General features: G+C 41.8%; 1 protein-coding gene and 1 long non-coding RNA gene across 5 annotated transcripts; one reads left to right on the top strand and one right to left on the bottom strand.

Moving 5' to 3' along the window:
- Positions 1–504: 504 nt before the first annotated feature.
- Positions 505–27308, bottom strand: zgc:123258 (uncharacterized protein LOC641502 homolog). Of its 3 annotated transcripts, XM_063188366.1 has the most exons (17): positions 27110–27308; positions 26638–26748; positions 24160–24336; positions 23637–23726; positions 22057–22193; positions 14919–15070; positions 14483–14579; positions 12641–12742; positions 11144–11225; positions 9232–9306; positions 7491–7547; positions 7166–7219; positions 5245–5344; positions 4905–4985; positions 3904–4064; positions 2483–2516; positions 505–1065 (listed from the first exon to the last, which is right to left on the bottom strand). In XM_063188366.1, exons 1-17 carry the CDS (start codon positions 27158–27160, stop codon positions 1025–1027), a joined length of 1602 nt encoding a protein of 533 aa, XP_063044436.1. In that variant the 5' UTR covers positions 27161–27308; the 3' UTR covers positions 505–1024. The 3 variants fall into 3 exon arrangements, with proteins under 3 accessions (XP_063044436.1, XP_063044437.1, XP_063044438.1); XM_063188367.1 differs by lacking the exon at positions 2483–2516; XM_063188368.1 differs by lacking the exon at positions 7166–7219.
- On the top strand, positions 17180–19804 carry LOC134438750 (uncharacterized). Of its 2 annotated transcripts, XR_010032639.1 has the most exons (4): positions 17180–17835; positions 18521–18619; positions 18937–19073; positions 19628–19804. It is a non-coding gene; the product is annotated as an uncharacterized LOC134438750 (long non-coding RNA). The 2 variants fall into 2 exon arrangements; XR_010032638.1 differs by lacking the exon at positions 17180–17835 and having other exon boundaries at positions 18492–18619.
- Positions 27309–27414: the final 106 nt, after the last annotated feature.

Genomic DNA, 27414 nt, shown 5'->3' with positions numbered 1-27414 from the left:
ATCTGATGCCAGCCAGGCATGCAGGCGCTATTGGCCTGGGAATTCCTCGCCTTGCATCACCTTTCTCAGTCTTCCAAACAGGAAGGCAGAAATCAGCGATAATATTTTCCAAGAAGTAATGTGTGTGTGTGTGCCCTCCTTCATGTTTCCCTTAGAACGGTTACTGTTGATTGTTCCTTGTTATTTAGATTTTGGGGACATTTTTGGAGCAGTGGGTTGTTGTGTAATGTCAAATGAAAAAGTCTTCTGTGTGAGTCATGGACAAACAACTTCTTCATTGATCCAAGGAAAATTATTACATTGTGAAATCGGATTGCCCAGTTGTGCAATTGCAGCGTGTATATGTTTTCTTTATATGTTACACCTATTTAACTTTAACAGAGTGAAAATAATCATTTTCAAAACACTGTTACAAGTATAAGCACAATATATAGACAAATTATATAGAGTAGATCAGCAGATGATTCATCATCTGTTTAAATTCCCAAAGAGTAATGTCAAAAGTTTAATCAGCATCAATATTTATTGTGAATCAGTAGCTTGGAAAGAATGACATAAAAACCATAAAATAAAACCCAATTTAAGGCAGTAATAAGGCCCCTCCCTTTCTTAACAAATCCCCAGTCGTCATAAATGTACATCATGATGTCTTTGAAAAAAATGAGTGCTACAAAACTGTTCATCAAACCATTATTTTGTTGCTAAATAATAATACACATTTCAAACAATTAAAGTGCGTCAGCCAGTCACGGTAGTCGGTCACTGGTGCAAACTGTTTTCAGCAGTATTTCTTTGATATTCCAAAATGATTACACAGAAGCACACAAACAATTTAGCACATCAAGAAATCACCACACTAAGTTCCTATTTAAGATCTAAATTTGTTTTTAAAAATGTGATTTGTGTTGATCAACAGGAAAGGTGTGTCTTCACCCAAGTCCCTTTGTTAGTTTGACAAGTGTGGTGTGCGTATATAAAATGGTAAGTGTACTGATACAAACACACAGAGTGTTATGGTTGACAGTTAGCATTTTCGCTCCCCACTGGCATATCCCGGTTGTTCATCTGTGGACAAAACACAATAGAAGTATACTAGGTTAAAAAGAAAAAAAGAGGACCAACAGCTCCAAGAATGAATCTGATCAAACCTTCTCGTGTGGTTTTCTCTAAGAGCCTGCCTACTTGATTTTTAGTGTTGTTCACCATCTCAAATGTATGTCCAAGCATGCCACCACAGCACTGACTTTAAGATGAAACCCCTAACCATAGCTCTAACTATGATTGTTATAGGGCCAATCCCATTTGTATTTTTCTACCCCTACCCCTACCCCTACCTCTACCCCTTACCCCTCCAAACGGAGTCTGCCTGTCCAAACCCCTCCTTTTTGAGGGCTACAAAGCCCTCCCCCTTACCCCTACCCCTCTGCCTTAACGACTATTGGGATACCCCTACCCCTACACAAAACGGAAGGGAGGGGTAAGGGGTAGGGCCAAGGGGTGAATTGAGATTGGGCCTTAGTCTATATATTTTTTCTTTTTATTAATTTTATGTCTCATAGCTATTGTGTATGTGCATTCATTCTTTGTTCAGAAATATGAAATTGTTTGTATGTTCAAACTTGTTCTTGATTATTCTGATTCTGAACAGCAGGCAAAGTATGTCTAAAGTACTGTGCTCATCGGCTGTCACAGTCGTCAAGTTTGAGGTTACACTTAAATATTACACAGTCCTGTCACGGTCGACAAGTTTGAGGTTACACTTAAACATTACACAGTCCTGTCACGGTCGACAAGTTTGAGGTTACACTTAAACATCACACAGTCCTTTCTTCACACTCAAAGTCCAACAACACACAACACACAACAAAATGACAAATCTAAAAATCATGAAATTTCATTTCACACATTCCCTTAAAACAACTGCAGGGAAATGGGCCAATGTGAAATGGTGGTCACATGAAAGAAGGCATGCAGACAATGGTCTTCTATTGTCAATCACTGGAAATGAGAAGTGATGATGACAATGGCGTAGCATGACAGTGTTAGCCTGTTAGACAGTGTGTGGGGGGAGTCGTCGTGTTAGAAGTGAAAATACTGGAGATCAGAAACTATAGTAGAACAGACAGGTAGTAGCGCACAGCATTCAGTTGAGTGGAAGCATCAACAGGATGGGTCTGTACTCTATAGTTGTCTGCATTGGCCCCTAGTGCTGCATCCAAGCCACAGTATTATTCGCAAGACTGTTGAGCATCAGCGAGGTTATGATGATGTACAGAGCTCAGCACATTGACACTACCAAGAGCTTTGCTGCCACCTAGCGGCCATGTTTAGTTGTTGCAGCATTACACACAGGCTTTAAGGGAGCGGCGAAGAAGAAAAACAGAATAGGGAAATGATAATACACCAAACAAAACACCACAAATGGAAGGAAAGCAAGCAAAGAATAATTGTTTTTAGACATTCAATTAGGAATATTTCAAACCTTGTAATAAAGGCTCCCTGGAAGAGTCCAACACCTGACAGAAGACCAAGTTGCAATTTATTATCACTTTTTGAGGGGATGTGACCCTAGACTATTCTCTAAGAGTAGGATGTTTATTGCTTACCGGTAGGTGTCACATAAAACAGATTTACAATACACATCATTTTTTCCACAATGCCTTGAATGTTAATGTTAGTCCTACAATTGAATTACAGCCAGCGGCAACCAACTGTACAGTACTCAATGTTGACAGACTAGGTAAAGTCTTCTCTGTTTCACATTTTCGTGAATCCAGGGCATATTGGTCTGTGTGCTTACAATTTAGCCATTTTACGGCACCTTAGCTTCTTTGACTTCCTATTCCTACCCTTCCTCCTCTCTATGAACAAAACATAAGGTCAAAACAGCTGGCTGACAATAATGAGCACAGTTACAGCCAGGAATATTTCAGATTTTAAACAGTGTCAGTATTCGGTTTCCGCACGTCATGTAAACTCTTAATTCATTCCGAATGTGTCCGAGTTCAGGGAATATTCCACTTTCAGAGCGCAGGTTCCACACATGGAAACGGAATATTCCGGAACGTCTTTTAAAAGGGACACTGTGTGAGATTTTTAGTTGTTTATTTCCAGAATTCATGCTGCCCATTCACCAATGTTACCTTTTTCATGAATACTTACCACCACCATCAAATTCTAAGTATTCACTATGACTGGAAAAATTGCACTTTTCATACATGAAAAGGGGGATCTTCTCCATGGTCCGCCATTTTGAATTTCCAAAAATAGCCATTTTTAGCTGCAGAAATTACTGTACTTGGGCCATACTAGAAAATATTTGCTTATTACTTAGTAAACTTTCATGTCAAGATCACATTTGGCAATAGGCAGCCCAGTTTCAATGAGCAGCATAGTTGCAGTACCTCTTTTGACCATTTCCTGCACAGTGTCCCTTTAAACCGAATGCTGACCATATTCCGCTTGAAATTGGAATACTCTGCGCATGTAACTGCAGTCCCTTGTATTTGACCTCTGACCTGCTTCTCCTGCCAAGTTTGCCAAGCTGGAGTGAATGTTAGTTGGTCTGTTAAGCATCGCTCTGCTGTGAAGCTTTTTAAAGCTAGGCTCTCAGACTCACAAGAGAGAAGAAGTCTCTGTGTGCTCGTGTTTGTTTGTGCGCCCACGTGTGCATGTGGGTGTTTAAGTGTGTGTGTGTGTGTGTGTGTGTGTGTGTGTGTGTGTGTGTGCGTGCGTGTAAGTATACAAGAGAAAGTGCCTGTGTGCTCGTGTGTGCGAGCGTGCATGTGTGCATGTGTGTATGTGGGTGTTTGTGTGTGTTTGAGTCTGTGTGTGTTTGTGTGTGTATGTGGGTGTTTGTGTGTGTTTGAGTCTGTGTGTGTTTGTGTGTGTGTGCATACCCACCTGGTAAGTGGTTCCTGACCAGAACTGGCGCATCTCCTTGCGGCTCCAGGCCACGGCGGCGCTGGAGAGGAGTGTGAAGGGCACCAGGTACAGCAGAGCCGGCTGGCCCATCTTGGAGAGGAGCATGACCGCAAACGTCACCATCATCCCCAAGAAATAGGCTGGAGGGTTGGGAGGGGAGAAGGCAAAGGGCCAGACTCAGACGCTGTTTACATGTACAGTATGTGGATCTTATTGAAAACACACCGGCTTTGGCCTTCCGTTTACACGTAAGCAGTTTTAGAATTCACATATCAAAAATCCGGCTGAAAAAATGTAGCCCCATTTAGGGCGCTAAAACGCACCTGTTACAATGAAGTTTTTATTTTTCTCCACATGTATTGACACATAAACGGATAAATAAAAATATTCACATTTAAAGACATTCGGTTCCGTGTAAACAGCAGCTCAGAGCTCCTTTCTTACTCTTTGGTTGGCCAGGCTAATGCGGACTAGTGCCTCCAGTCAATGTTATGAAAATACTACCGTTAATAGGCTGATAGCTAACTTTTTTTGCATGACCAATACACAGTCATTTTATTATTCCATAACACACCAGATGATCTCTCATGGCGCACTATGGTTCCCTTGTACAGTGGTTTAAAATCACTCGCCTAGTTTACGAGGCAAGTCTACATGTACATCAACGCGCTTGTCATCTATACAGTATACCTACTGTGTACATAGTACAATGTCATAATCTTTACATCACTATCCTGTACTGCAGGGCTATTCAATTGGAGGCTCCGGGGCCAGATCCAGCCCTTGCATGGCAAGGCTCTGGCCTTCCATGAGGTCTGAACAAAATGTAAACATAGGCGCGCCTTCTATATATAATATTAATTTAATTTCGGTCCTTTTAATGTGAGGAATTTGATAAACTGGTCCTCAGTGACTTTGAATTGAATACCCCTGGTGAACATACGTGTAGTGTACATGTTTATGATTCATACAGTACATACCTATTGTGCAGGTGATGAAGTAGATCCTCTTGGAGCTACCACTCCAGATATCAAATCTGGCACAGTAGGCAATCAGCAGACCTAAACATCGCAAAGCATTTCAGTTTCATTGCAATGTATGTATAGTCATGGTTTTCTTCAGTTGTTTAGTTCTTTTCAGCCATCATGTTATCTGTAATACACCTGCACCAAGACAAATTCTTTGTTTGTTCTAAAATAAATACTTTCCAATGTTAATTAACACATTTCTGATTCTCAAAATCACAAATAAGGCATTTGAAAAGCACAAACTTTATCTGCAGTTAGTTACAAAACGAGGTATTGGGGAGAGTGATTTCACCTGGCACTATGATATCTCCGTATCCCAGGATGGAGAACTGCATGCCGCAGAGGTTCTGAGCCCAGGCCGAGAACCTGGGCACTCGCATCACCACCGGCAGCTGCAACGCAACAGGAGAATGAGGAACAGGCAGCAGAAAAACATCGCCAACACTTTAGAATAATCGATGCATAAAAGCATTATAAAGACTTAGTAAATAATTAACTCAAAATGAACAAAACTAACAAATGTTTTTATTATTTACTAAGTTTTATTAATGATTTATAAAATATCTACAAATAATATGCTCAAGATTACACAAACCTTTTGACAAAGCATTTTAAATTCATTTACAAAAATGTAAATATTTGATAAACATAAAATAACATTTCCTACTCATTTAGAATTTTTTTAAATGTTTGGTTCATCGTTAAATAATTATTTACTGAGTATTTAAGTCTTCATAATGCTTTTATGCATCCATTACAATTAAGTGTTACCAAAACATCGACAACATACAGCGAGTGGAGCAAAAGAAGTGTGAAAACCTGAAGAGGGCATCAACTATAGACTGTATAAATAAAATATATGGGTCATTGGCGTTTTTTAGTAGCAGATGTCAGGTGTTACAACCACAGCTATTGCCACTCTCAGATGAATGAATGAGAAACATTTCACTTATACAACACAGGTATTACCTGTGGTTGCACCACTCTGATGTCTGCTAGTAAATTATGCCAATTGCCCATATACAGACAAATGCAACAATATAGACAGAGTGAAATGACATAAACAAGAGTGCAACAGAAAGGACACCTAGACAACACAATATCTGAAGTGTTTAAAGCAACACTAAGTAGGTTTTTTTTTTTTAAACTTTAAAATAGCATTTCCAAAATGGTATAAGTAGGTCAGCAACAGGGTGAGGACCAATTCTGAATGGGCTTTGTTGGCCACCATGGCCGGCTGGGGTAACCACATTAGGTTTGGAGGGGACCCAGGCAGCATCGACTTTATGAGAGATCCGTCTGTCAACCTCCAACCTCTCGAGTTACACAAGAGGACCAAAAACTGCTTAGTATTGCTTTAACGAAGAAAACAACAGAAAGGTAGAGTTGTCAATACAAAAAAAAGTCAAAATAAGCCTCAAAATACCTCAAAATACGCCTCAAAATGTTGAAAGCGGTGAAGCGTTAGTCTGTGCAGGAGCAGAATCCACTAGCTATGACGCTACACCCGTTCCATGCGCTTCACACTAATACAGTTTGTTCATTCATTCAATATTTCTTTTATGATATTCCATAGAAGAAATATGAAAACATCAACCAAATGGATGACTAACAACTGCATGCACACAAAACGAAAATGGAAATAGCCGGGAAAACCCTCACAGCTTACTGTTACTGATCAGCTGCATACTATTAATTAATGTAATTAAAAGAAGTTATAACTGTTTTAAACTTGTTAAATATACAGTATTCACTATGTATAGTAACAGATACATAGTAGCATTCCATGTCTAGCATTGTCTAGCATTTGTCACCTTTTCTGCCAAACTCACAGTCTGAATGAAACGCAGCATCATCATCATCATGAAAGCTACGCATGATGACGCATGCATCTGCATCTGCAGTCGTATGAGTAAGGGAATGTGAAGAACAGAGCGCTATTCTATTCTCTAGCACCGTGTCAGTCAGCGAGCCAACATAAACGTGGAGGAAAGACACCATCCCCTTGTTCCCTCCCCAAAAGCAGACACACTGGCCGCTGCCTGCACCCTGTAGAGACAGCTCAGACAGACAAGATGGCAGGACAAGGCAAGGCAAGGCAAGGCAGGCAGGCAGGCAGGCAGCTGTAGAGTATAACTATGATTGTCCGCAGACGACAAGACAGACGTTTGGTAACCGTTCCCCCACGTGAAGAGGTGAAAGATGGCTCTTACTTTCTCATAGGTGGGCGTAGGGTCGGCTGGCACTTCCACAATGTTACCCTCAGTCTAGAACCAGAGCCAAGCAAGCCAAATGGCACACGTCAGACAGTCACTCACTCGGTGCCACCCTGCTGCACCTCGTACGTACATACCATACTATACAGAGCAATACAGTAAGCGGCAACCATTAGGAAATCATCAGGTCAATCGGCAGTCATGTTAATAAAGCAGTTTCGGTTTTTTTCTTTCCCTACAGTGCCAACCTTGTAACAGGCAAACTCCACACGTTATAAAGAACAAAACAAACAAAATGTGTTGTGTTGTGGGTCGTCCTCACCTTCTCCCCAGCAGATGCAGGTCCCAGCGCAACCTGGACCATGATGCTCTCCCCATTCTACAAACATCAACATATTATTTACTATTATTTACACCAACATATTATTTATTTACCTAAAATTATTAAAACAAAAATGATTGTGTAAAAAAAGGTTACAAAAACATAACCCTCCACTAACATGAAATGGTGTTGTTTTTTTGCTGTTTTTTTTTTTACTTTATTGTGAAATGCTGTTTTGCTTTGCGAGTTTCTGCACCATGACTGACATTGATCAAGAAATAGTTTGAAAATGTTCCAACAATGAGCTCATTATTGAACATGTGGTGGTTTATAACCTAGGAGGACAGAACTGGTGGCGAAGACATAGTGCATGTGTTACTGCCACGTTTAGTTTGGGGTTTCCCCCCCCCTGTAAATTACTGTCTTGTTGGGGACCTTTAACTTACTGATTGTCCTCAACAGATTCTCAGTGCTGATCAGTGGCGACACCTGTGGATTGGGGCGGAGCGCTGCGTATTTAACCCGAGGGTTGACAACAGTTCTCCCTCCTCCTGCGAGCATCCGGCTTGGCACTTGAACTCCCCGGTTGATGCCCTGACTACTGTGCATTTTTGCTGCATTTGTAAACTCTTGCCTTTTTGACGCCATCGCTGTTTTGTAAAGCTTTTTCTTATTGCAACAGGGGCTCGGCCCCTTATTTTCGTTTATACCCTAGACTCGTGTAGGAACTCGGCTCCTCTCTTTTTGTTTAATAAATATCCTTTTGATACCGTTTTTCAGTTTTCGAGTCCCCCTTATGTTACGTTTGTAACAGCATGTTATCACTAGGGTCCAACCAAGGCTGGACCAGCTGGCTTGAGAGAGTAAAACTCCTGGTCCTAGCTGTGGATCTACCGGCTGGGCACTGGCCTGCTATGCCGGCGGACCAGGTTCGATTCCGGCCCGGGTCATTAACCGATCCTTCCCTTTCTCTCTCTCTCTCAACTCGCTTCCTGTCTCGTAAAAAATGATAAAGACTTAAAAAGGCCCAAAAATACTTTTAAAAAGGGAAAGTTAAACGAATGTTTGTTCAGTCTGCATTTTCTCACGTCACGCCGCAGCTCATTTACTCACAGAAACGTAAGAGGCTGATCGGCCCCTTATTTTCGTTTATATGTAGGAACTCGGCTCCTCTCTTTTTGTTTCATAAATATCCTTTTGATACCGTTTTTCAGTTTTCGAGTTCCCCTTATGTTACGTTTGTAACAGCATGTCATCACTAGGGTCCAACCAAGGCTGGACCAGCTGGCTTGAGAAAGTAAAACTCCTGGTCCTAGCTGTGGATCTACCGGCTGGGCACTAGACTGCTATGCCGGCGGACCAGGTTCGATTCCGGCCCGGGTCATTAACCGATCCTTCCCCTTTCTCTCTCTCTCTCTCTCTCTCTCTCTCTCTCTCTCAACTCGCTTCCTGTCTCGTAAAAAATGATAAAGACTTAAAAAGGCCCACAAATATTTTTAAAAAGGGAAAGTTAAACGAATGTTTGTTCAGTCTGCATTTTCTCACGTCACGCCGCAGCTCATTTACTCACAGAACCGTAAGAGGCTGATCACAACTGGCATCAAAGGGTTTGAGGAACAAACATGTACCAAGCATTTCACTTCTACTTTCTGAACACGGTATTTTACTTTCAAACATGGGATGGCCGGCCGTGGGTTAGGCCTTATGAAACACGTGTGGTGTGAGGTGTGATGTAACCCACCGGGGTGAAGAAAGGCGTGATGAAGACAAAGAAGACATCGTAGAGGAGCAGCAGGCCCAGCAGGATCACACAGATCTAGACAGCACGGAGAAGAGAAATGGGGAGAGAGAGGGAGAGAGAGAGAGAGAGAGAGAGAGAGAGAGAGAGAGAGAGAGAGAGAGAGAGAGAGAGAGAGAAAGAAAGAAAGAAAGAAAGAAAGAAAGAAAGAAAGAAGAGAAGAGAAGAGAAGAGAAGAAAGAAAGAAAGAAAGAAAGAAAGAAAGAAAGAAAGAGAGAGAGAGAGAGAGAGAGAGAGAAAGAAAAGAAGAAAGAGTGAGAGAGAGTGAGAAAGAGACAGGCAGACAAACAGAGATAGGGAGATCGCGAGATAGAGACAGACAGAATAATTGAGGAAGGGAGAAGAGAGATGAAGCGAGAGAAATGGACAGTCAGAAAGAGAGAGAGAGAGGATGAAAGGGGCAGAAAGAAGAGAGATACAGCAAAAGACAGAAAGAGGGAAAGAAAAACAGAGACAGATGGAGAGAGAGATAGGAAGACAAAGAGGTAAGGGGGGGGGGGGGCAGAGACAGACACAGAAAGAACAGTTGACATTTTTCAACGTGGCAAAATGTATTTACCGTCCTGGAATGCTGTGCAGTAGGTATGTTAAATACAGCGTGCCTTTATGGTGGATGTTTACAGCCTATATCATGGCTTCCCTCAAAGCTGGAGAGAATTCAAACTCATAGTCTGAGGATGACACAAACGTGATAAGAGAGCCTGGGACACAAACCTTTATTATGTTCTCAAAGGTTCACATGAATCTTTAAATCTTTTCAAGTGTCACACATTACATTAAATAGATCGGGGCTTCTCAACCTTTTTCCAACTTGGTGGCCACTTGAAAGATTCAAAAATGTCCAGGGCCTACCTCTGACCCTATAAACAATACAACTCAAATAAATTGTCAATGGCAAACACAAATATTATTTTGGAGGGTAGGGAATTCCTTCAAGTTTCTCACACTGTCCAGTAAAATGTGTTGAACGTGTAGCAGTGAAGATGCTTTTCTTATAGAGCTTGAAAGTGGAAGTGACTTAGATCCGCATTCACCAGACCTTAGCCGACCATCTAACAGCACGGTAGCGAGTAAATATCTTCTGATTCCAGTCATTATATGCGCTGGGTTACAAATATGCTGTTTTAGGAGCTAAATTTAGATCATTCATGCAGAAGCATCGATATTTTGTTCTGAGGCCGTCGACATGAAAAATGTGAAAAAACACACCCTGCTAAATCGTTTAGTGTTTGGTACGAAACAATTTATTAAAATATCAGAAACAACATATGTGAAGCTCGTGGCACAATTCAGAGGGGATCGAAATATCATTTTAATACCGCCATTGGATTACATGCTAAATTTTTCCGTTAAAAACGCAGTGAGGTCCATGAAATCGGAGGATGTGACATCACTTTCAAGCTCTATTAGGAAGACGCATTAAAGATTAGAGTAAGAGATGACGGTGCAATACAAGGGAGGTGTTATTAAGTCACATTCCTGTCTAAATTGGGTGTGACAGAACACGTATGCGGCCTTTTGTCTTTGTAAGGGCAGCACCGTACACAGTCATTGTGGACCGAAGAGAGAACACTTTCTGTTCCTTGTCACGCCCTGATGAAGACCCTGTGTGGTTGAAACCGGTTGGCGTTTTTAGTTATGTAGCCCAGTTAAAATAAAGGGTTTTTAAATTACTAAACACCATACTACTCCTTGTCTCTATGCAAGAGTAGCCTGAAGTAGGCCCAACGGCCAACAAGTTTTGAAGAATGGACTTTGTCGTTTAACTTCAAGAGCACCAGCATTGGAGTATATTGTCTAACAAAGAAGAGCGCTCAGCATCTCCTCCTTATAACTTTTCTGTTGTGTGTTGTACCTTGAAGTTTGACAGGGTGATGGTCTTCATGAAATTTAGACAAAAGGCAATGCCCAACAGGTCTTGGAGTATCCAGATCCATCTGAAAGAGTGAGATGGTTTCATTGGTTTCATTCTTTGATTCATCACAATCTTAAAAAAAAATCTGCTACACAATCTGTAACAACACATTTTGCAGAGTGTACATAAAGTATATTTCTTTAAATTCATTTTCATTACATGAATGGCAACATGAATACAAGATCCGTGATGTCATCATTTCACGTCAAAATTGTTTTATGGCTATGGCTAGACCTAACATAAGTGCCTTGTGTTCCAACGAGACACGCACAATAACGCGCACACACACACACACACACACACACACACACACACACACACACACACACACACACACACACACACACACACACACACACACACACACACACACACACACACACACTCTCTCTCTCTCTATCTCTCTCTCTCTCTCTCTCTCTCTCTCTCTCTACCCCCCTCTCACTCTTAAAGGAGAAGTCCAGTTTTTTGAACATTAAAGCCATTTTCTGAATGGTCTGCAATATTTTAAAGTCCCCCTCACCGTTTATTTCATGTTTGCTGCACTCTCTGTTATTTGGCTGATTTGGATTTTATCTCAACCAGCTTTAGAATGGCCGTCTATGGGCACCTGCAACTCTGTTCTTAAAATCACCTTAAACATTTGTTTTTGGAAGTCTACAGCTCTCAAAGTGGTTAGGGGTGTTCACTAGCAGTCCCTAACAAGTGTCAAGGCAAAATATGGCTTCTGTCATTTTTTATTTGCCATTTTGTGAAAGAAAGTGAAAGTGAAAGTGAAACTTAACTTACAAATTCCTACATAAAACACACATAAAACACGACAGATGCCATATTTCGCTACAAAAATTGTTAAGGAACACCAGTGAATACTGCTGAACACTTGGTGAGTTGCATATTCTTGAAAACAAATGTTAAAGGTGATTTTAAGAACAGAGTTGCAGGTGCCCATAGACGGCCATTCTAAAGCTGGTTGAGATCAAATCCAAATAAGCCAAATAACAGAGACTGCAGCAAACATGAAATAAACGGTGAGGAGGGTTCTAAAACATTGCAGACCACTCAGAAAATGGCCTTAATGTTAAAAAAACTGGACTTCTCCTTTAAGCATCTTAGGAAAGCAGGCAGACAGACTAGACTAGACTGAATCTGAAAACAACAGTGTGCCCTCTTCGCTGACTTTAAGCGTTCTAAAAACAACCCAGACCACTTCCTGACCACAGGGGCAAGGAGCCTCCCACTCACCATAGACCTGGGGGAATAACAACCCGCAAGGGAGAAGGATGGAGAGAGAGAGAGAGAGAGAGAGAGAGAGAGAGAGAGAGAGAGTGGGAGAGAGAGAGAAGCAGCGAGAGAGGGTGTGGGAGACAGAGAGAGAGAGAGAGAAAGAGAGATAGAGTGTGTGAGAGAGAGACTCTGTTGAGTGCAGACAGTCCGTACCTGTCCTCGTTCCTGTACACTCCCCAGACCACAGCCACACTGACGCACAGAGCAGCCAGCAGCAGCGATCTGACAGGAACCGCTCTGCTCCGGCAGGAGAAACTAAACGGAGACAGCAGAGCAAGAGCAGGGGGAAATGAGACAGCAGCGCCCAGTGGGTGAGGAGACAGAGAGAGAGAGAGAGAGAGAGAGAGAGAGAGAGAGAGAGAGAGAGAGAGAGAGAGAGAGAGAGAGGGAGAGGGGGGGGGGGAGAGAGAGAGAGAGAGAGAGAGAGAGAGAGAGAGAGAGAGAGAGAGAGAGAGAGAGAGAGAGAGAGAGAGAGAGAGAGAGACTGTGCTGCCACCCACAGAAGTCAGGCCTCACTAAACCACATGGGTGTGGTGACTGCGTGGGGGATTGACGACATGGGAATATGGGACTCTAATAGCAGGGCAATATACAGCAGTTATGAACACTCTTCTTGGAGTTATGATTCACTTTAATGTTAACACAAGAGACCAGTTTTCACTACAGAAGATGTACTAACTAAACTATAGAATCTAACTGAGGGACTAAAATGAACATTTCCTCCAATAAAACCAAAATGATACATAAAACACACATGTACAATGAGCGTAATAAGTATTTGATCCCTAGCTAATTTAGTTGTTTTGTTCCCTAATAAAGACATGATCTGTATATAACTTTAATGTTAAGTGTATTCTAACATGGAGAGACAGAATATCAAAAACAAAATTCGTAAAATATCTTCAAAGATTTTAATTCATTTGTCAAAGAAGACAGAGTACTTGTGGGCAAAGCCCTTGGTCAGAGGTTTCTTTAAGTTGATGACAATGATTGTGCGCATATCAGAAGGGATTTTGTCCACATTTCTTTCTGCAGATCCTCTCTAAATCATCAAGATTTAGCTGCTGTGGCTTGGCAAATGTGAGCCTCGGTTCCCTCTATAGGATTACTATAGGGTTAGCGTCTGGAGACAGTCTAGGCCACCTCATGACCTAAATGTACTATTGTTCTATTTCCACCCCTTTGCTGCTCTGACTGTATGTTGTGTATTATTATCATGTTGGGAGGGATACCTACTTTCAGTCTAGTGGTGGAGGGATGGCGGTTGGCACTCAGGACTTTATGGTACATCATGTCTCCCGTCATCTTATTGTTGACACTATGTACTTGTGCTGTGCCTTGGCCAGACAAACACCCTCAAACCACAATGGTTCCACTTCCATGCATGATGGTGAGGAGGGTGTTCTTGGGATCATAGTCAGCATTTCTCTTCCTCCAAACACAGTGAGCTGTGTTAATGCCAAACAGCTTGATTTTGGTTTCATCCAACTACAGCACCTCATTATCATATCCTTAATCAGTCTGGTGTTCATTGGCAAATCTCAGGTGGGCCTGCTTACGTTCCTTCTTAAGTTAGGGTACAATGTGTGTGGCCTGCATGATTTTAATCCTCCATCAATGAAATATAAATCAATAAATATATTTTGTTTTAAGTTATTTTCTAGACTTTCTTTTTGTTATTCTGACCACTTGCGCTAAATAATAGACTGATCGTGTCTTTATTAATGTACAAAGTACAAACTAACAAAATAAGCAAGGGATCAAATACTTATTACTCTCACTGTAAATAAAACTGTCATGCATGACATCTTGCTGCTGTAGAGGGAAAGTAAAGGGAAGTAGTCAAAAGTGAAAGAGAGAAGCTCTCTCTCACAGCAGAGTTTCACCTTACATATTTCATGCACACAGTGTTTGGTTGTTGTGTAATTTTAGATGGCTAGATGTCTGGCTCATGTTCGCATGCAAAACGAGACGGTAATGATGAACCAACCACACCTGCACTTTCCACAGCCGACCTTGTCAAGCAGGGCGTCCAGGCAACTGTAGAGGGCCGTGGCCGAGGCCACACAGAAGATGGCGATGATAACATAGACTAGAGAGAGAGAGAGAGAGAGAGAGAGAGAGAGAGAGAGAGAGAGAGAGAGAGAGAGAGAGAGAGAGAGAGAGAGAGAGCATGAGAAAGAGAGAGAGAGAGAGAGAGAGGCAGACAGACAGAGGCAGTGATGGAGAAGAAGACAGTTTTAACCAGCCCAAATTAGCACGGCTCAGAATTGTCAACGCTATGCTGCAGCCAGGTCATATTGCACAAATGTCACTGCGGGTACGCAGAGTAGACATGCTGAAAAAGAGGTAAAACTGTGGCTACGCAGACATGCTGAAAAAGAGATAAAACTGCTTACGAAAACCGCTGACACAGTGGCTGAACACTTACCAAGATACTTGTAGAAGAAGTACATGAGCACCAGCATGATACACATGAGGCCTACGAAGATGACGACCTTCAGAGGAGAGTACAGGGATAGCTCTCCATTATTGGACGACTCCTCAGTCGTGCCAAGGAAAGAGCTTTCACTCTGTTTCTCCCTAGTGTAGTGAAAAAAAGTCATGAGGAGTAGAGAAACAATATTTAGGCATCGGCCTAAAACTCATACACCACTTCTACTTGCTTCTGACGAGGAACAAACTAGATATAAATCTCAAATGCAGTCATGACGCACCATTTTTTGAGTGCAACTTGTACGACATACAGGTACATGTATGGTTACATGAAAGGTGCCCTTTATTTAACTCTGAACAAGATCAACTACAGGGCTTTTTCTAGGATTTTTTTGCATGAGGGAGCATCATGGCAGGATGCGGGGGGTGAAGGGGGGAATTTACTAGGGGCACTCAAAAAAGTAATTTATATATTAAAAAAAAAAGTATGAGGGTGCACCTTGGAGGTATGAGGGTGGAGCGCCCCTATTTCCCCTTTCAGAAAAAGCACCGAAACTAACTATGCCACTGAAACACATGATTGAACACTGCGTCTCAGGTCACAAAACACCCACGATCCTGAGTTAAATAGAAACATGCAAATGGGCAGGTTTAGCATTAAGCCAAATGCTTAGCCAAAAGGCTGATATGAGGCAAAACCACTTCAGTTGTATGCGGTGCCTTGTGAATATTTCAAAGGGCTGAACCAAGTGACGCATCAAAAGAGTATTAAAAGATCATACATTTTAATGGAGTAAAGATGACAAGAAGACGAGACTAATGTGCCATTGAGCTAATTGCTTACAGTCAATTATTGCAGCATTATTAATTATGTTTATTGCTTTTGTTTATTAGAATATGGAGCACTGCAGTGTGACTCACGTGGAGCGACCAGAAAAGGTCATGTGCTTATTGTAGGGCTGTAACGATATTGCATTGAACCGACAAACCTTGATGCACAGAATCACTAGCCTAGAAATCTAGACGCCCCTAGCGACCGCAAATTGAATTTGCTCCTGGGGGCAGTCTAGCGGACCCCGGTCGTTTTGCGAGGCTGAAAGTTATCCGATGACAGGGCCAATCAAGAGATGGGGGGCCGGGCTACCTAGTAAACACAGAAAACTTTCTAAGAAGAAACATGGCGGCCATCCGTGCTACTTACAGCACGAAAGTTTTTACTTAATTTAAAAAGCCTGGATGATAATACATTTCGTGGCTGACAGCTTTTTGCTATACGGGTCTGGCTCGCCGGGCTACAGAATCACGATACTGTACAGTGGTCCAGGAAGGCAGTATCGCCCTTTTCCACGGTTCCCACTCCAATTCAGATATAAAATTCCATGATTTTCCATGACTTTCCAGACCCAAAAAACAGAATTTCCATGACCACTTGCGTAAAAAGAAATGACGTTACATTTTTTTTTTTTAAGTGTGAAAACCGACGCAGCACCACTGCCAGCTGGGCTCATTGCATTCTAGAATGTTACACATTGCAGCGCGAAACCATAACCGTGTCTGGCGGAGCGTTGTAGTATAACCATGTTATACACGAAACAAAAAAGTGTTTGCTTCTACACAACTATTAAGAAAATTCCATGATATTCCATGACTGTGCGCGCAAAATGGTAAAATTCCATGACTGGAAAAACGTTTATGAAATTCCATGATATTCCAGAAATTCCATGACCCGTGGGAACCCTGAAGGCAGTATCTCCCTTTTCTAGCCTTTATTAGGACAGTGGAGGAGAGTCAGGAAGCGAGTTGGGAGAGAGAGACGGGGAAGGGCGGGCAAAGGACCCGAGTCGGAATCAAACCCGGGTCGGCCGTGTAGCAGACAAGGGCCCTACCATTAGTGCCCCGGTAAAGCCAGAGATTCTTTAAGTATAGAGATATGCCAACATACCGGTAATAGGTTTCTATGGGCACCTAACGTGACCAGGTTCCGGTCTGCCTAAAGGGGCGTGTCATAATACTCCTAGCATTGAATAGAACTGTCCTTAGGTCTGCCTATGTCTACCTAAAGGGGGATTTACCCCCCCTCCCCCTTGCAATAATAGAACCCGGAAACAATGGGCCAATGGAACCTCTCTCTCTCTACTCTCTCTGGTAAAGCCGTTCTGTCTTCAGTCCAGAAAGCAACCATATAATATGATGTAATAGTGCTTCCAAGCCTGGTAAACCAGCGCCACCTGCTGGACGCTGAAAAATTTTCAGCTGCGGGTGGGTCTGGTATCGAACAACTATTCATTTTGAATCTTGCCCTGAATCTGGCAAGATGGCAACTAAACCAATCACAACGCAGAGATGTGTTTTGAATCAACGCGGGCGGGGCAGAGGGTTCTGGGGCGGGGTTTTGAGGGAGTGACGACATAGCAGTGAGACGCTGGGCAGTGGAGAAAGCACAACAAGAAAGATGGCGGCGGCAATGGAACAGCGCTCGTTTGATTCTGCATTGGCATCAGTTTTGGAAGAATTAGACTTGGGGTTTTCGTTAAAACGTGAGCAGAGGAGGCTCTACGTTCATTCATTTTTAAGAAGGACGTTTTCGCCGTGTTACCGACAGGCTATGGCAAAAGTCTTATCTACCAGTTAACTCCACTGGTAGCCGAAATGATGGGGCTCTTTGAAAACCCGATGGTAGTACCGGTAGTCGTCTCGCCCTTGTTAGCCCTAATGGTAGACCAGGCGAAGGAGGCGAGCAATTTTGGACTCACTGCCATGCAACTGGGCGTCGATAACCCAGCAAACATAAAAATGTGTCGTCAGTGCCAGTTGGTCTTCGGAGCAGTCAGGAGGCATGGCTTTTGCTGAACGCGACGTGTTGTCTTCCAAGAAAAGGTCCTCGGAGTGGACGAGGTTCACCTCATATAATGGTAAGTGGCATGCTCTTAACAACGTCAGGGTGTGTGTAAAGTATATTCCTAAAAGATGACTGTAATGATTTGGTAAACGCTTCACCCTGTTGCCATTGTAACAGATGGACTGTCGCCCCGGACGTCTCCCTTTTTAATCTCAGTTTACAGTCTTTAATGTTGACTATCTAAACAAAGTCTGTGGTCGCAAGATTGAAGTTTACATGGACGTTGTGCGAGATGAACGTGGGGCTGATTGACTGGGGATGACAGATAAACGGCTGTGTACGGCGGCTAGAGGTTAAATTTTACACTTTGGAAATTAGTACACTGCACTTCGACGAGACCAGCATCGCGTCGCACTAAAATAACATCGATGTTATGGAGCTAATAGTGCCATACCGGTGGAGTGATCTACACTAGAATCACACTGATAGCGCGTATTCAGACAGTTAATACACCGAGTAAACCAACGAAAACACTTCTGAGACTCATTCTTGTGCGTGATTGTATTCTCAAACACTTCAGTGCGGTGAGCATTCCGAGAAACCATCCCCAGTCAATCGAGCCCCACGATGATCTCACAACGCACTTGCTCAATTATGTTGAATTAATTGTTCCGTTGATGTGGAAATAACACTAAGAAGCTAGTTTATATGGACTTGATTGCTTTGTGATTGAAGAATAACGTACTGATTTTCCACAGGGGGAAACGTGACAAAGGGAAGGCCTTCAGGTATTGTTTTGGCAAGCTAGGAGAACACATCTGACAGACAAAAAGGTTTCATCAAAGACACACAGACAGGTAAGCTAGTTCTATCATCTGTGGAAAGATGTTTTGTTTGTACTTTATCATAGCCAAATGTTGTGTTTGAGTTAAGGACTGTTCCCCACCCCATCTGAGTTATTGAGGGGGGTCTGTGTTAACAATATCCAGCAGTCTATTAGGCCTACAATCTGTTGTCACAAGTTAACACACTGATTGTAATAGGTAGTGTGAATGTTAATGAGGATCATGTCTGTGTGCTTGATCTTAACAATATGCAACTGTACCAGTTCACCACCGAAAAATATAGGCTACTGTTTGTCTGCCAGCTACATCTTTTTTTTCTTTTGTGCAAGCTCCTGAAGTAAAGGACCTACACAGGACCTTCATATCAAGGACATTGACTGTGTGGATCTCGAGGTGCAGTTACCCAAAAGTTGCTACCCACGGAATACCAGGTTTTGAGGGATCCTGCCAGAGCAGAGAATCAACAGTAAGTCATATCTTAACTTCACACAAATACACATACAAGGGTGTGCCCAACACACATGTACTTTATAATATATTATTTTCTAAGTAATGAGACAAATTGAGGAATACATATTGGCCTGGTTCAGTCAAGTGGAGTTGTTGTCTGTTTCAAGCTACAGGTGTTTGCAAGGCAATTTATTATTTGTCGAAATAAAGGCAAATTTCATACATGTGTGTGACCATTCATCTTGCCACCTGTATTATTTTGTAGTAGGAAGGCAGAAGTCTTATGGCAGTGTGATGCTACAGTAATGCTTACAGTAATTTAAAGAGTATAGTTTACCTTCCTTAAAGCAATGTTGGGATATATGCCTTGCTCAAGGGCACTTTAGGCATGGATGGAGGTGTATGCAGTGGTCAGAGATTTGAGTCAGCAACCCTAGTCTGATCTTAAGACCACCTCACTAATCATTATGCCACACTGCCCACCATGTTAACAAACTACAATATCAAGCCCCCCTTTGCCGGTATTCATGACTCATGATTTTTTTCTGTTTGATTTGTTGTTATTGACAGGATACATTGAAGAGGAGACTCCGACATGACCGCCGGCATCTTGTGTTATTCACCCCCACCACTTGTAATACTGAATGCCTGAATTGTTGTTTGCTGCTCAGACTTTGTCAACAGATATGGTCTTCGACATGTTACCCTTAGGTGTGGAAACAGATTGTGACAGTCCAGCAAAATGAGCCAGACAAGATAGTAACACTGAAAAAGGACAATGTTGTTCCCATGGCCTCCACATGCACTACAGACTAGCACAAAAGCACAACGTTCCTCTTGTTCCTCTAATAATAATTAGTCAGCTGGATGTAGGTGCCACTAAGGAGCCAACAGTGGATAATTTTGTCAACATTTCAATGGCATACATTAAAAGGGCAGCCTGTAATTGTTTGCCTTGCCTCCATCTTCCTTGCCACCAAGGGGTTGTAGACCGATGCCCTAGTCCTCCTGTTTAGGTACAACCATGCAGTTAGGCCAGTCTATTGAAGCATATACTTATGACTGTTTGTATGTGTTGTGTATCTAGTAATGGATAAATTACCACATGAATAATTGCATATTCATTATATTGATAATTATAATGGCTTCCATTATTGATTAAAAAGGGATCTACCACCACTTGCATTATTGTTTTGTTATAAATGAAGCACTGTTAGGAATCCAGGAAGACGGATGCCGAGGCACTCAAGGTTGCATTTTTTCTTTTCCTTTTTTAATTGGCTACAATGCCTCAGCATCTGTCTTCCTGGACCAAGTTTGACAGCCCCTACACTGATGAGCACCAAGGAAAAAAGGTGAAGACCCAGAAGCACTCCAATTATCTGCTTGTGTTTGATAATGTTAGGATCCATTTATCCCACTTTAAATGCATGAATGAATATCACTGAAAATTGGAATTGTTTCCATTTTTTTTTTTTTTAAATGTATATATATCATGAAAGGTAACTTGCATTGCCTTTTGAAGCACAGTTTAACAGTTGGACCACTTTGTATAGCCTATATGAACGATCATTATTGATCTTGGATATTATTGATATTGTAGGCCTATTTCTATTTGGGCTAATGTCTTTGCCTTTGGCACCCTCATGCATTATTGTTTCTTCAAGATAGAAATAATCACGGTCATTCTTAACTGTTAAGAATCAATCTGTCTTCCTTAGAGAGATATATATTTTAAAAACCTTATTTTTAGTACAATTTGTGGACCGCAACAGGACTGATAGCTGTCCAAATCGGCAACGTGATTGGTTTAGCGCGGTCACGTGGTGTATCGTGTCTCCTCATTCAGCTAAGGAAAATATTCTTCTGTAAACGTCTATACCCTTGGATGTTTTCACGATCCGAACCTCTCTGAAGTGAAACATAGTGTAGCGTTTGGTAGCCAGGAACACACAGGATGTAGACAGAAGTGTCCGTTTAATGGAGACAGTTGGCCACAGCCACGCCACATAAAAATAATGAACAAGTACACTGCTTACCAGTAACCCAACTGTAGCACAGCTGCTACGTAGATCTCTCACAGTAAACAGAGAGAACTCCCCGCTCCCCTTATTCGAACCCCAACAGTGCCTCGCACCCACCAAACCATAGAACAGAATCATAGAACATGCGTACACAACTTAAGTAACCCCCCAGACTCGCGCTACAATAGCTTTGGTCAGTTCATCATCTTATGGGCATCGTGTTCGGATGCTGTGGAGCGAGAATGAACGAAAATTGAGGTGACCTGACGGCCTATAAATACAGGAAGATCTCTTTCAAGTATGTTTAACACCGTGGGCTTCCTCGATGCATGCGAGACGTTCGCTGAAACCGACAAAGCTGAAGTTGAACTTTGGAACAGTTTTGTATAGTGTTGTAGTACACCGGCAACTCGCATGTCTTTTTGGCAAAAGCGACATAAAGTCCGACTCCATCTCAAAACGTTAAAGTTATCCACTGTCCTGCTCACAGCTTCACCTTCCCTTGTTTACAGTCCCCTCCCTCCACCATAGATTTCTGTCGCGCTTACTACGTCACAATCAGTTGCGCTGATTGGTCAGAGCGTTGGCCTATTAGCACAGACATGGTTTGAAAGACAACGGGTTGTGCTCATCAACAATGTTCCGTTTTATCCATTCATCGGAGCCAGACTAAATTAAGACATCCAATACATTTAGGCTGGTTTATCAGGCTAGTGCTTCCAAGCTTCAAATCATCATCATCATTATTATTTTTAAACTTTTTTGAATTATTAGTAGCCTCTTCTAACCTTCTACCTATAAACTAGCATAGTTTGTATTTGTAATTTTATTTCATAATGTTCATAATGCAGATTAATTAACATATACAAAAAACATGGGGTGTATCGAACCGTAGGTCAAAGATCGTGATACGAACTGAATCGTGAGTTTAGTGCATTACTCACTACAGGCCTAGTTTGTTGTGTACTGACTCACTTTTCAGAGGCTCCGCTCCAGTATCCGCCCAGAGCAACTGTAACCACGGCGATGCACAGCATCACAATGATGCTGACGTCAAACATGGGCACAGGGGGTGCATACAGCTGCGCAGTCATCTCTTTACCTGAAAAGACCTGAAAGGACAAAAGAAAAATACTACTTGTACTAAACCATTGTATAAGGTAGAATAATATTGAATTTGATGACAAATAATAACATGGCCTGTTGTACTGCGTCCCACTTGACACAACAGATCTTAAGTCCTACAGATCTTGGCCATTCCATCGTTCCCATTGCTACCAGGTAACATCGATCAGGGGTCCCCAAACTAAGGCCCGGGGGGTGGATGCGGCCCGCCAGCCCCCTTTGACCGGCCCTCCACCTCGCTGCACCTTACCATTTCAACTGGCCCAAAGAAGCAATCCTTACAGAAAAAAATATGATAAACTATATTTTTTAAATATTTTATTTTGTTTATCAACAGGCCTTCCTACAGTTTAATTTTCACAAACCTAGTGTGAATCACCAGATGTTTCTTGTCTTGATAGTTTATCATCTCACTGTTATATAAACAGGCCTACCATTTCTATTGTATCACTCATAAACTGTCAATCACCATATTTTTCTAACCTTTCCTTGCTATTTTTACATGGTTATTAAAAGGAATGCCTGTGGTATTTCAAATTGAAAAACATGTGAAGTACTCACTTCATTTGGAAATCACTTGTAATGATGAACTATTTTGTGCTAGAAATTATAACAGGCAGTGGCCTAGTATACAGCCCACATGATTGATCCCGGCCCCTGATCACAGTCAGGAACGATAATGTGGCCCCCGGAGAAAAAAGTTTGGGGACCCCTGCGATACGATATCACTTTATTGCCAGTTTACACTGGGAAATTGATTTTGCATCTCTGAACAGGACGTGTTCAAAGAAGGACAGGGCATACAGTACATGCAACATCACAAGACTATTGCACATGAGTGCCATGCATGTGGAGCATACAGTAGTGCACCATCAGACAAACAAAACATGGAACTTGAGACCACAGTAACCAGTGGTGTAGTCTACGTAGAACGCGGGTATACGGAGTATACCCACTTCTACATTTCAGGGATTTCAGTATACCCACTTAAAATTGATTGATCCATTGTTTTGAATAGCACAAATACAGTATACCCACTTCAAAAAATGCTCAAATATACAGTATACCCACCACAAATAAGTAGACTACACCACTGACAGTAACCCACAGCCACGGTCACAGGACAAGACAAGGCAAGCCACCTACGTACAGACTTACAAAAGTGCAGATTCAACAGAAGAATTGATTGATGTATGCAGGGCTATAAATTAACTTTTTCCATCACTAGTGAATTTGGCAAGTAGATGTTAAATCTCAATAGCCACACATACACTCTCTACCCGTCACAAGTGATTTGTAATTTTTCTTTTCCACCAGCCAGAGTTTTCATCATCATTTGGCCGGTTGGCTGGTGTTAATTTAAAGCTGGATGTACTGTACTGTTCCCATTGCTATTTTTTTTCTTTTTTTCCCCCATCTTAGAGACTCACCTGCTGGGCATCAGCGAAGTCTCGATAGCGCATGAGGGCCAGGGGGATCTTCACTTTGGCGTATTCGGAGTCATTTGCTGATGGTGGACTCTAGAATGGTAAAAAATAAATGTTACTTTTCAGTGACACTTGTGTTTCTTCACATCTTTATTAACAGTACTCCATTCAGTTCATTGACTTGTTACTGACAATGTGTGGCATTATGTATATTTACGCTGTCATTTACAACAGGATTCAGTTCAGTACATTGTGTGACATTGGCTACGTTTACATGACACATTTAATTCAGAATGACAGTAACTCACTTTAATTCTGAATAAAGCTTGATTCCGCTTTGAAAACGTCATAAACACTCCACAATTCGGAATTAAATGAAAGATCAAAATAAATTTGATGGAAATATTTGATTATTAATTCGGAATTAAAAACGGCATGCTAACTTGGCCATTGTGTTTATTTACCGTTATTTAATTTTTATGTAACTTTTAATTGGCAGTACTCAGTTCAGTGCACACCAACCTACCATAGACTTGTTACTGGCAATGAGCAGGGCGGTAGCTCCGTGTTCCTGGGCTATCAGCGCCTTCTGGCTGAAGTCGCACTGGCCCCTCATCACAACCAGGGCTTTGCCCGTCACATCGGGGACGTTGGTGGAGTCACATAGGAAGCTGGTGACCAAATTCACCACCTGGTACTTCACCTGTAGGACAGGATGAATGGTAGATTGCATTTCTGCCACTTTAATGCACCTCAAAACACCTCAAAACACCTGGGGAACCATGTACTAGGACTTCCTACTGAATCTTTGCGCATGTGAAAATCTGAAAAGATACACAAGCTGCAAGCACCTAAAATTTCAAATGTACTGTATCAATTCATGCATAAAGAGGTTTTCATGCTGACTCATATGGTGTATTCGATTTCACATTAACTTTAGCACGAATGCCCTTATTCCATGTTAAGTCAGTCTCTCAGTACATCTGAGCATTTGCGTGAAAAGGTACTTGCATAGCTTTTTTGTTTACACAATCTATGTACATGAGGCCCCAGGTGTGTTCTTGTATGAGTAAGAAGACAGAGAGTGAAATTTGCCTTTTCTCTAATACACTGCCTCTAAGTGGATGAAGTGAATAAAGTGAAAAAAAACATTTTTGGGCCAAAAGCGTATGTTACCTCGTCTTGATTTTGTCTGATATCTCCTCAGTCAATAGGTTTTCTATATACATGAAACTTGGTGCACTTAACCATTATACGTTGTCAATGACCTGCCAAGACAATGTAGGTGTTGAGGTCAAAGGTCAAGGCCACATGGGGTTACATTCACATAAATACAGTACTCGGTTCACACTGTATTTTCAAAGCCGACTCATGGATCTTCATTAGTTCCAGCTATTGACTCTTAATATGATATGCCAGACACGTGTGGTTTTTCGGTTGCCCACCTATACATGGCTCTATGAGTCTTTAAGTCTGTGAGTTCATGGGTCTAGAACCTATTCGTCCATTACTGATTGTTTTGTTTGTTTGCACAAACTTTTGAATGGGTGTAAGCTTACAGTTTCTGACTTCAGAAAGTCATACGAGGCATCCGACCTGACGAAATGTGCTGTACATTTCCATTCACTTTCATTCCCTCCCAGTAAGTGTGTGTGTGTGTGTGTGTGTGTGTGTGGTGTGTGTGTGTGTGTGTGTGTGTGGGCTGTGGGCGGGGTTCATATGGTTTGAGGCAGGATGATAACTGCATTGACCAGTGACCACATGGGCATGGTGCAGCATCAGGCTGTTGCTGTATTGGCCTAGCCTACATACAGTATTTAGTATATAGCAGACACTTATCCACACAGACTAAGAAAATGGGACAAGGTCAGTTTAATCAGTTATTTTCTGGTTGCTGTTGAAGCTGACATCAGCATTGTTGTTGCGCACACCACAATCCCCCAAAGTCAAAGTCAAAGTCTTGCTTTCCCCCTAAAAGGGCGGAACCGTTGTTTCACGAACAAAGTACCCAGATGGCCGGTTACACGTATATTTCTGTTCAGACGAAGGGCCATGAACAGACCAGTGGATGGGAGAGAAAGGAGGGGGTGAGTGTGAGAGAGAGAGAGAGGGAGAGGGAGAGAGAGAGGAGAGGATGGAGCAAAGCCACAGACCTACACAAAAGAGAAAAATCCACTAGCCTAGGTCACCTGTGGCTGGTCAGTGGATTGTTCTACTTTCTATGTACCTGTGGCTTCGCCCAATCCTTACGTCTTTCTCTCTCTCTCTCGCCCTCTCCTCGCTCTCCCATGCAAAACATTCTTAATCTACTGAATCTTCCAATTTAAAGGATACCAAAAATGCTTTCACTTAATGAAGTCTAGCACAACCTTTTCAGGCTAACTCACTTGAACAATTTGCATGCAATAGGCTATTTTAGCCTATGTGAACCCCTTGTGACATTGACCTTTTTACCCAAGACCTAAATTGTCTGCAATATCTTTGACAATTATTTATAATGAGTAAATGCATCAAGTTTCATGAAAATATTTCAATTGGCTGAGGACATATCAACCAATATCAATATGTATTTACTGTACCATTGGTGGTAATATGCGTTTTTGGTTCAATATATGAATGTAGGCTACCATGCTCCTGTAATGCACCCTGTATTTTTTTCTGTACCAATCTGCACTGTAGGCACTAAAAATTCTTAATCTACAGAAAACTACAAATCAAATGATACCAAATGTGCTTTCGCTTTCTTTACTTCCAACTTCAATCCCAATTCGCTCAGGCAGGTGAATAAGTCTTACCTCTCAGACAAGTGGAGATATTCGACCAAAAAAAACATTTATTGTTGTAGTGTTAAATGTGTGGGTGCTTGTTGTATATCTTTCAGCCTCAAACATACCACTTGTCATGAATGCATAGCTAATGTATTAAAAGAACGGCACCAGTTTCGATTTATTACGAATATAACTAGTCGTGGTGTGAAACAGTAGAACTTAGGGGGTGGACTTACCGCATCTCTCAGAGAAGTGGAGATATTCGACCAAGAGGCATTGTAAACAAGACAATATTCTCTGTCGACGGCTTCATTGGAAAGGTGCAAAACAGCCTCTTGAGCGAACGACTACCACAAAACAATAAAAGGATGAAATGAATATATTAATGAAAAGGAACGGCGTTAAAGGGAAACGTTTTTAATCAAGCAATACCACTTATTTATGCGTGAGTGAACTGACTAGCGTCAAGCAAATTTCCTTGGAATTCCCCGAATAACCATCATTAGCGCTCGAGAATGGGGTTAGCTACCTTGGTGTTCCAATTACAAATCATTTGAGTTATTAAAATCACAAAAGATTGATCACTGACAAATGTGTCTGCCAAATGCAATGTAATGTAATGTGTAGTTCTATGGTAACAACAGCCACTTTACAGAGACAGTGATTATCAGCCAGCTAGTTTACCACTTAGCATGTGAGCTAACTCACCTGAGTTGACAGAATAACCACACCAAGTACTATCCATAGTTTTGTTGACATACTGTCGACATCCGTGGTTCTTCTGGATAAGCGATCAAGACAGACGAATTAATATACAAGCCTCTGTAACACTGGATGAGTCTTCTTATTTCTTAGCATACTGCTGCTGCTTCGAAGCATAAAAGAAACTAAATTTCACTTCCTCTTCCGTTTCATACATCTGTCATGTAATGACAGTTCCAGTCACATGGTTAAAAAACAACCCAGTCTGGTTTAATCAAAGACTTTTTACATACTCTTTGATTTTGATATAA

This window comes from Engraulis encrasicolus, chromosome 22 (genome assembly GCF_034702125.1).
Source record: "Engraulis encrasicolus isolate BLACKSEA-1 chromosome 22, IST_EnEncr_1.0, whole genome shotgun sequence".
NCBI classification, from domain to species: Eukaryota; Metazoa; Chordata; class Actinopteri; order Clupeiformes; family Engraulidae; genus Engraulis; species Engraulis encrasicolus.
This window is presented reverse-complemented; position numbering and strand designations above follow the sequence as displayed.

What these genes read in the sequence shown, in the direction of transcription:
- zgc:123258 (XM_063188366.1), bottom strand. Translation starts at nt 27,160, where the DNA reads ATGTCAACAAAACTATGGATAGTACTTGGTGTGGTTATTCTGTCAACT. An exon ending in TTGCCAGTAACAAGTCTATG is followed by an intron (nt 23,727 to 24,159) that starts GTAGGTTGGTGT and finishes TTACCATTCTAG; the next exon opens with AGTCCACCATCAGCAAATGA. An exon ending in TGGAGCGGAGCCTCTGAAAA is followed by an intron (nt 15,071 to 22,056) that starts GTGAGTCAGTAC and finishes TCACTACACTAG; the next exon opens with GGAGAAACAGAGTGAAAGCT.